Source organism: Austrofundulus limnaeus, unplaced genomic scaffold (assembly GCF_001266775.1).
Source record: "Austrofundulus limnaeus strain Quisiro unplaced genomic scaffold, Austrofundulus_limnaeus-1.0 Scaffold8, whole genome shotgun sequence".
Taxonomy (NCBI): domain Eukaryota; kingdom Metazoa; phylum Chordata; class Actinopteri; order Cyprinodontiformes; family Rivulidae; genus Austrofundulus; species Austrofundulus limnaeus.
Window position 1 is genome coordinate 5405993 of NW_013952410.1, and position 10375 is coordinate 5416367.

A 10375-nucleotide genomic window follows, 5' to 3' on the forward strand; every position below is an offset into this window, starting at 1 on the left:
AGTTAATTATGTTGCCACCAAAAAAAAAAGGGATCACAATATTTTATTGAACCACCTTTAGCTTTGATTACGGCACACATTTTCTGTGTCATTGTTTCAATAAGCTTCAGGATTGTGACCAGATTTATTTCATCCAGTGCTGCATTACTTTTTCACCAAGATCTTTCACTGATGATGGTAGAGCCTGACCTTCTCCAGCACATCCCAAAGATTCTCAGTGGACTCTGTGGAGCCAATCCATGTGTGAAAATGATGTCTCATGCTCCCTGAACCACTCTTTCACAATAAGAGCCCTATGAATCCTGGCATTGTTATCAACGACGCATTGATGGAATAACCTGGTCATTCAGTATATTCAGGTGGTCAGCTGACCTCGTTCTTTGAGCACAGACTGTTGCTGAACCTGGACCTGACCACCTGCAGTAACCCCACATCATAGACCTTAGTTACATCCAGGTAGAAATGTTGTTATTGTCCAGCAGTGTAGTTTGAGTTATGAATTCTGAATATTCATCAAAATATTGGTGTTTTGTCTGTCTCACAAAAGACAAACAGACAGATCTTTATCCTGTCTCTATTTTTAACCAAGTTCTCAACTTCATTTAAAAATGTGGCAGCATGACAATGAAGTGGTTAAACAGCAAAAATGGTTCAGTCCCACTTTGGGGTCTTCCTGTATGGAGTTTATATGTTGTTCTCATGTTTGTGTGGGTTTTCTCTGGGTACCCTGGTTTCCTCCCACAGGCCAGGCAGCCTTCAGGTCCAGGCCTCGCTTAAAAACAGAACCATGATCTCACTGGTCAAATAAAGGTTAATAATAAYGATCATTTTAAAAATGCAGYTGGCTAAAATTTTGGATCCTCAACTCTTGTCATGATCATTTCTATTTTTTTCTGTGATCCCAGATCATATTCTAAACAAAAACTTWATAAGTACAAACAGACTCATGATGGGTTCATCCTGATGATAGGTTTGTGTACAAAATGACCAAAACTTGCAGCTTCTCATTTAAAATATTAAAGTATTGACTCTAAATCTGTTTAAGAAAAGAGATTTAGAGATCAACCTGCTGCTTTGCAAGGCCAGGTTAGTTTGTTTCCTTTTGTTTTCACAGCATTCTGCTGTGTTTCTCCTGCTCTGACACTTTGTGCCTGCAGTTGCAAAGAGGGGACATATTGTGACGTGAATGCCAATGAGTTTTGTTCAAACTGCTGAAAAGATCGGCTTGATGTTATTTACTGTGGCTCTCATCTGCTCAGCCGTACATCAGCTCAGCCTGGGTCAGAGACAGTGGAGGATTAAAAAAATGCACATTGTAAGCAAAGTCCTGTGATTGCTATGGTGCTGAAAGGCCTGAGTCGAGGTATCATGTCACATGGTGGTCACTGATGCAGGAGCAGCAGGAAGATTAAATGCATGCGTTAAGAGCAGGGTGTATTTTAGTTTTTTTAAACACAGCAATATTTTTTGTCATTTGCATTTGTTTGTTCATTTTTAATGTTAGTTATAAAAAGCATTGAGTCCAATCATCTTACAGCTTTATGTCTCTTTAGATCTATAACCACCTCTTCTAGATGCTATTTTTGTAAAGAGCCTATTTTAGTTCACTCGACTGTCACATTAGCTTTTTTCCCTTCTTTATGACAGTGTGGAAGTTAAAGAAAGAAACTCTGTCACTGCCAGCAAACAAAGACCCCTCACATGTCTTGTCTCGGTTGCAGGGGTTGGCTTCGACAGAGATGCCAGTGTGCGCTGCTCACTCGTTTACTCCCAGTCTTTGCTTCAGAGGAGACGGAAGCTGAGGAGACGGAGGACCGTCGCTGGCTTTCCCAGACAGGTGCAACAGGATTTAGGTGGGTTATTTTGTTTATTGTTATTATTTTACCTCTTCTCGTCAGACAGCAATGTGGTGTGCCTGAAAAATACTTCCCTCGACTACTGTACTGTCATCAAAGTAAAGCTGTGGGTTCATGCTTTTGCTGTAATGTTTTACACGCTGCTTCAGTTTACAGGAAAGAAAATGAATGAGAGTTTGAATTACATTCTGATTAAGTCTGACAGGAGTCATAGATGATGGTGTTTGCAGACAACATCTATAGWGAGAATAGGGAGAAGAAAAGTCTAGGAAGGTGGAGGTAATCTGGGACATATGGATGCTACAAGAATAAAAGACAAGGTTTACAAATTGTTTGATTTGGAGACAGTGAAACTAACAAAAACAAGAGGTGGGAGAACTGACGATGTTAGGATTTTATTGGTAGTGACCTYAATGAACGGGATTAGAAACGAGTTTATCAGAGGGTCTGGATGTGTGCAGAATATACTGGATGAAGGATGTTGTATACTGAGCTGCCAGAGAGGAGGAAACAATGAAGACCACAGAAAAAAGTACCAACTAGARTTATTAGCAACAATTTATTTTTCTTTTTTGTCCAGATTTGTGTGTTTTGGGTTTTTGTTTTGGTTTAAATGTACTTGAGATTTACAGGACTTTGCTCAGCCATGTTGTTTTTAAGTGCTTTTTAAATAACATGGTATTGTGTAGTATGTAGTAAATAATGATTTATTTAAAGAAGACAACAATTAAATATGATATAATAAAATCATAAACATAAAAAGACATTGATGAACTGTTATAATCTTGGTAAACCCAGTGGTGTGRCCAGTTCAACTGATTTACTCACAGCAAGTAAGTGGCAGATTAATGTTTTCACTAGCAGTGTTTCTGTTGACCATGAAAATGTGCAAATTAGAATTTTGAAAATAAATTTGCTCAATGGAAACAGTCAATTTTGAAAAAAACTTCCTTTTTTCAACTAAATGGTTTTGCACTAGGATGAGGTGGTTTTTCGGCCTTATTGAAATTGGTGTATTTAGTAAAACTGCAATTAAAACACTTTTTTGCATCACGAGTTACTTGATCTAGAACCGGCTGTTTCTACTGGCGGAAAAGACGATGAAGAAGAAGACAAGAGGAAGCAGAAGTAGTAGTAAAATCACTGAAGTTGTAAAAGAAAGTAGTAAACTCACCGACAACAATTTGCCAAAAACGCTGCATACGTAGCCACTCCCAAATATAAGAGGCTTGTTGCTCGAAAGCCTGGATAAGACGCAGACGTCTCCTCTGATGGCTGATGATGAGTGTTAGTGTCGTGGTAGCAATATGCATGTGTTTACATCYGGTGCTGCCATGTTTGTAATGACGTGTCACGAGAACAAATGTATTCACGCGTGACTTTAATAGCATTTCTTACTTAATGGAAACACCGTAATTGCGAAACTGTGTTTTTTTGACATTATCAGAATATCAACAAAGTTTTGCACACATTTGCAATGGAAACACAGCTAATGACTTTGGAAACTGTTATAGCTATCTCCACTCATAATGTCTCACATTATCTGCTGCTCTCTCAAACAACCGTACAGACTTCAGAAATCACAGGAAAGTTCAGTTGAAAGGTTGGCAGGCTTGGAAAATGAGCGTAATTGTTAAAAAGGTATATTACTGGTCTCTAATGGTTTATCATATATGTGTGTGTGGGTGTGTGTGTGTGGGCACATTTTTGCTACATCATGGGAACCATTTTCCAGAAAAAGGCAGCCTCATGGAGACCTAATGCATGTCGTGAGGACCAATACCTKGTCCCCACAGGTACGAATGMTAATTTTGGGTAGGGGGTTGRGTTTAGGACCATGGGGTGAATTGCGTTTWGGTCAGTTTTTGGGTCAGGTACGTACCYGTGAGGTTAGTTTTAGGGTTAAATGGTCAGGGYTAGGATATAAAATTACCAGAAAATGAATGAAAGTCAATCCACGGTCCCCATGGGCATATAAAAACAGCCACTTCTTCTTTACTGATCAAATAAACCTAATGGTGATGTTTAATATTTATGAACAGTAGATAGTAATATCACGGTATGTGTGACCGACTCCAGTAGAACRCTGTATGAGGCTAGCATAAATGCTACAAGTAAAGTAGGCTAACAACAAGGTTTACTGTTTATCAACAGAAAGTGCTGGGATAGGATCTGGGTGGTCTGGTGTTGTCTTTTAGATGATTGCAACAAAATGTTTGGMGCCGACATTAAGTAGCTATCCCCTAACACCTGCGTCATGTGCCTTGTGTGTGCGTGCCRTGYAGCATCTTTAGTATGTTTTGTGTCWRCCTGTATTAGTCTCACTGTTGAGAACAAGTATTTGTTTATGTTTGTTCGGCTTAAAGACACATCCCAGAAGCGTTTCTGAAATCCTGCCTAAAAACGCTGCAGGATTTCTCAAACATGCATGAATGAGTCAAAGCAAGGCTTTGGGCATGTTTTTTATGAGAGTATAACATAACATGATTTAAACTCAAAAAAGTAGATTTTACATGATATTGCCCCTTTAAAACTAACTGAATTAAAAGAAAAAAGTCATAACGAAATAAAACTAAACTATAATGAAAAATTCAAAACTATTATAACCTTGGTTATAACTTTTTGATTAGCTGTGCCCACCGCAGAGTGGTTAGGGCAGTGGTCCTCCAGTGAGAAAGTTGGTGGTTTGATTCCCCCAGTCGTACGTTGAAGTGTTGTCCATGGGCAAGACACTTCACCCCGTCTCTGATATGTGTCCCATCAGTGTATGAATGTGATTTAAAGCACTGCTTAGTCTCCATATATAGATTTGTACGTTAGCTTTGTAGAGAGCTGTGATAGTGCTGAGTGAATGTGTCAATGGGTAAATAAATATATAAGTACATAGTTTAAAACATTGATCTGAGTTTAGGAACCAGGTTATAAGTGATCAGTTCWCATGTGTAAACTTCTTTCCTCCCCCAGACTCTGATGACTCTCCTGGTTCCAGGGAGCGGACGGTGATAGTTCATGTCTCCCCAGATATCACCCCATCCAACGAGGAGCTGTCCAGCCATCTCAACACCAGAGACTCAGGCTGCCAGACAGAAGATTTTCTGATCTCAGGAGCACCATCTCGGAGAAGGATCAGGGTTCACAAAGGCCAGGGAGGGTCTCTCTTACAGTCCCGTTCGGCAGGAAACATCTTGTGTTTGTCGGACAGCGCTGACACTATGTTCACCACCTCGGTCGCTGTTCACCTGCGCTCACRTAGTCTGCCCAGAGACAGCAGCAGGATGATGGACGACGGGCAGAATGACAGCGACGATGACGAGGAGCTTTCCCCATTTTCCACCGAGGCCTTTCTGCCTGGACAGAGGGAGAGGATTCTGAAGGACGAAGGAGAGAGTACCGACGACCAGGCCATGGGGGACCTGAAGTACAAGCAGCTGTCTGAGAGTCCAGAGCGCCGGTGGATGGARCGAACGAGAGCTCAGCTGCCCAGGAACATGGGCAGCTGTGAGATCTCGTCGAGCTCCGATACCTTCAGCAGCCCCATCCACTCTGTCTCCGCCGCGGGGGGGCTGGCGGGTCAGATGGACCACAAGGACGAGCACCAGTCCTCCAGTGGGAACTGGAGTGGGAGCAACTCTACATGCCCCTCTCAGACATCAGAAACTATCCCGACTGCAGCCTCCCCGCCTCTGACCGGCTCTTCACACTGTGACTCCGAGCTCTCCCTGAACGCTGCCCCCCACGCCAACGACGAGCAGACCAGCTTCACGTCGGACCACTACCAGGGTCTCAGGACTCAGCGGGCAGGCTCCTTCTCCTCAACAGCTATGGATATTTTAGAGGAAGTAGGAGTTAGCACAGCCGCAGAGGGGGACTGGGGCTACCCCCCTGCAGAGCCCTCTCACTCTCAGGGCTTCAGCCCCGAGCCGAGCAGAGAGGCYGAGAGCAGCCTGGGCTGTCCTAGCTTCACCAGCATGGCCACCTGCGAGAGCAGCTTCTCCGACAAGCCGCCGTCGGAGAAGGCGGACACTGTCTCACACTACTCTGTGGACACGGAAGGTTACTACACCTCCATGCACTTCGACTGCGGTCTCAAAGGGAGCAGGAGCTTCACATATAACTATGCACCCTCTGGTTCTGATTACGCTCTCTCTGACATCAGCGGTCACCTGACTCTGGGGAGACGCTGCCTCTCCTTAAGGAAACCAAAGGCAAAGCCGTCTCCGCCCAAGAGGAGCTCCTCTTTAAGAAAAATCTGCAGCGACGGGAACATCACGGACAAGAGCAAACCAAAGATTACACACAGGCAGCAGCTTCCTCACTTGTCCAGGGAGAGGAAAATGCAGCTGGCTCTGTTCGGCTCACAAGGTTACGTAGAAAACTCTTCGTTACTCAGAGAGCCCCTTGTGATGTGGGGAGTGGAGCGCTCCACCGATCTACCTGATGTATTAAACTCCAAAGATACACAATCGTTTAAAGACGAAGGTGTTGTGCAGTCAGAYTATGCAGATCTGTGGCTCCTTAATGATTTAAAGTCCAGCGATCCTTACCGATCCTTGTCGAACTCCAGCACAGCCACCGGGACGACTGTGATTGAGTGCATCAAGTCACAGGAAGGCTCCGAGTCCCAGACGTCCCAGCCCGGCTCCAGAGCCACCACCCCCTCCCTCCCATCCGTAGAAGGAGAGTTCAAGCTGACCTCCCCAGAGAAGCTGGCGGGCCTGGCGAGCCCGTCCAGYGGCTACTCCAGTCAGTCAGAAACCCCCACCTCCTCGTTCCCCTCCACCTTTTTCCCCGGRCCGCTGTCGCCTGCGGGTGGCAAGAGGAAGCCCAAAGTCCCAGAGAGGAAGTCCTCTCTTTCGTCACGGTCTCTGCACTCACACTCCACCAAGGGTGGGGCGGCCTCGAAGAGAGACCTGGAGCTGCCGGTGATTCCTCCTTCTCACCTGGACCTCAGTGTGGTTCACAGAGTTAACAAGGCTTCAGCCTTCAGGCCCCAGACTGAAAACACTTCTCTCGTTAAGCTAAAAGAGGAAGTCACATCCAAACCTGTAGAGGTGTTCAGCGCCCACGCTCTGTCCATTACACCCTCTGTGCTGCACTCAGTCCAGCTGAAACCCACCAACAAGCAGCGGGAGGAYGAAAGCAAAACATTTTGTCATTCTCCTAATTTCACAAGCACTAAGTCTCCACACAACTCATATCATCATGATAAACTCATAACAGAGCTGAGTGAATCCGTGTTTACCTCAAACGAAGAGCTCACGTCTGAAGAGAGCCACAACCAGGATCAAGAGGCCCCTGTAGAGACCACAGCTGATGGGCTGACTTCAGAATCATGTTTAGACCTTCCTGAAACACTCCTCGGTCATGAAAGAGAGTCACCGGTAACATCCGTCTGCTCCGGAGACTCCCATCCAGAGCTGTCACTGCAGCAAAGCAGCGAACAGCCCGGAGAAGAAATGTGTCCCACCCCTCCCGTTCTGCACAGTTCCCCCAAGAGATCCAGCAGTCTGGATAATGTGCCTGCTGTTGACAGCCACCTGGAGACATCCCAGGAGAGCTCAATCAGCAACGACAGCAGCATTGAAGTGGAAAACGATTCATCGGGTGTTTCAGCCGAAAGTGCCTCACAGGACTGGAGAGATGAATCTACAGAGGAGATGGAGGACTCTGTCTGCAGAGGTACTTTATCTCAATCACTCATGCTTTATCCCAACGTCTGATTCAAAAAATGCTAATATTATCAACATGAATAATTGAGCATAAAGAGAAATGTTAAAATGTAAAAGAATAATTAATAAAACAAACAAAATATACAAAGTTTAACTGGGTAGAGCATGGGTGTCGAACTTATTTTCACAGAGGAACACATGAGCATTATGATGGTCTTCAAAAGACCAGCTGTAATTAACTTCAGTGTTTCATGTTTATCTTTGATTAAACACAAAACACTACGTTCCTCATCTCACTGCTACAACTGAGCACCACTAACAAACAATAACTGAGCTCTACCTGGTATTTCCTGCATAGAAACAGTGTTTAACACRTCCTCTTACAAACACTGAAAAGTACTACGTGTATGACTGACTAAATGTGAAATAAATAATACAGAAATACTATTAGAATTAAAAGTAAGAGAGTTTTACTCACTGTTGAGTTGTGGTGAGTAGCTGCCATCTTGGATTCTGAACTCTCCCACTTTCTGACAGGGAATTCCCACTGGAGTTCCAGTTTAAATTTAAATGGGGAATTCCCACTTCCCAGTACAACAGGGCCACAGCAATTGTAGCCGGAAAAAATGCATCTAAATTTGCACGGCAAATTTCGCTGGCAACTTTTGAATCCTGTGCAGCTCTACCTGRTGGTGAGATGCCGTCATGCAGCGAGTAAAATAATCAACATTATGGGAGATGTAGTTAATGGTTAATGCTGGCTTTAATGCAGCATATTTGATTATGTCATTAATACATCTTTGAAGCTGTTCTAGTCCACATAAAATGTCATGAGGGGCCACATTAGGCCCGCCAGCCTTGAGTTTGACACATATGAGGTAGAGTAACTGATGGGAAAATAAGGTTGTGGAGAAATCAGTATATCTGGTCTTTACACATTATTTTTGAATCAGACACTTTATCAACGATGTTTCTTTATCAGGTCTCTATTCCCACTGGTTCTACTGCAGCTATGATAGTGTTCAGAGATAACGACCATTTCAAGATTAATCCAAACTGTCTCTTTGGGATCTAACCAGGTTGTAGAAAATATGGTAGGCATTGTGCTAAAAGCTGTTAAATGTTTGTTAGCAGACTCCACAGCCAGTGAGAACTCTGTGTCTGCGCTGCACGACGAATCAAAACCAGAGGATGACGTGTTCCTGTCGCCCACCAAGTCCCGTACCACCGAGGATCTGTTTGCTATGATCCACAGGTGAGTGTGTCTGATGTGTGTTTGTTTGTCTCCCCTCCTAGTTTACGCAGATGGTCACAGAAATGTCGTCCTCCCACAGGTCCAAGAGGAAATTACTGGGGAGGAAAGATTCCACGGAGATGGCTGGGAGGAACCGCCTCAGTGCTTCGTCTGGAAGCATTTTGTCCAACAGCAGCGTCGGTTCCCCRGCCTCAGCTGCATCGCCCTCCCCTGCTGCCACACCGCCCGGCTCGCATCGAGTCTCGGGTCCCATCTACAGGAACGCAAAGAAGTCCAGCACCTCCAGCGAAGAGTTCAAACTGCTGCTGCTCAGAAAGGGAAGCCGCTCCGACTCCAGTTACCGCATGTCGGCTGCAGAGATCCTGAAGAGTCCCATCACTTCCAAATCACCCGGAGACTCTATGAYGGAGTCCCCCAGGCAGTCAGAGGAGCCCGCCTCCCCCCTGCAGCTGCTCCAGTCGGGACAAGACCAGCTTTTCAACCCTTACCCTAAAGCAAACTCCGAGGGCTTCTCCCCGAAATCCTTCCTCGCGTCTCCTTCTTCCAGGCAGGGCCGCTCCCGAATCCCGCCACCCGCCAGCAGCAGCCGCTACAGCAGCCGCAGCAGACTGTACTCAGCCCCCATGCAAGCTATTTCTGAGGGCGAGACGGAAAACTCAGACGGAAGCCCCCACGATGACTGCTCGTCGCAGGGGTCCATGTAGAAAACAGAACAAAGGAGGAACCATTAAATATGTTTACATCAAAAACTAACAGACCAGAAAAAAAGATAATTTATAGAAGCAGAAAGCAGGAGCTGAAATAATAAGAAATACATCCGAATACTTTCTTTTGGATCATTTTCTCCACTAAATGTTGTTTTATACAATCTATATTTTTAAAGAAAAAAATATTTACTACTGAAACAGAAACTTCATAAAACAAGTCAGAAACCAAACTATTTTTACATTTGTATTTTGTAGGGAAAATATCTTTTTATAAGCTCGTAAAAACTCCCAACTCAGAGCACAATAGTTTTAAAGTGATCTTTTTTAAAAGTTATCCTTGTAAAAGCCATGATTGAGCCACCCAGTTTGTTGCCTTCCTTTCAGCTCTTTCTTATGAGGCGCCAAGTGTAAAATGAAATGTTATGTTTTTCATTATTTAGCTCACTGTTCTTACATTTAGCTAATTTTACTAAATCTTAAATTTAAATGTTAAAAAATATAGTTGAAAATTAAATGCTTAATGTAAGTGTTTAAAACTAAATGTAAAAGTTAAACCTTAAATGTTGAAGTAAACATTTAGGTATTTTGGAGTGAACGCAGCCTATGTCATCGTTCTGAGATAATAGCAACCGTTAGCGCTTCAATGCAGCTAAAGCTTCCCTACAAGACATCAAACTTGCAGTTATGGCTGGTGTCTGAGTTGTACTTCAAATGCTGGACCACAGGTACCACCCATATTGTTTTTTATGAACACATTTTGAATTTAGATTTGATATTTTATCTTCAGTAGTGTTATAAGTGTTAGCAGAAGTTAGCGTCAGATGACAAACATCAACAATGGCCACCGCTAGCCACTTCTAACACTGCTAAAGATAATATTTAAAATCT

General features: G+C 43.9%; 1 protein-coding gene across 1 annotated transcript in view; it reads left to right on the forward strand.

Moving 5' to 3' along the window:
- The window catches only part of nhsa (Nance-Horan syndrome a (congenital cataracts and dental anomalies)), a gene marked incomplete at its 5' end in the record, with an annotated part of 16215 nt that extends 6599 nt beyond the window's left edge, over positions 1-9616 (forward strand). The window contains 4 exon segments of the mRNA XM_014000969.1: positions 1722-1853; positions 4821-7535; positions 8657-8780; positions 8860-9616. Of these exon segments, the coding sequence (XP_013856423.1) occupies positions 1722-1853; positions 4821-7535; positions 8657-8780; positions 8860-9484 (3596 nt within the window). The 3' untranslated portion in view covers positions 9485-9616.
- Positions 9617-10375: the final 759 nt, after the last annotated feature.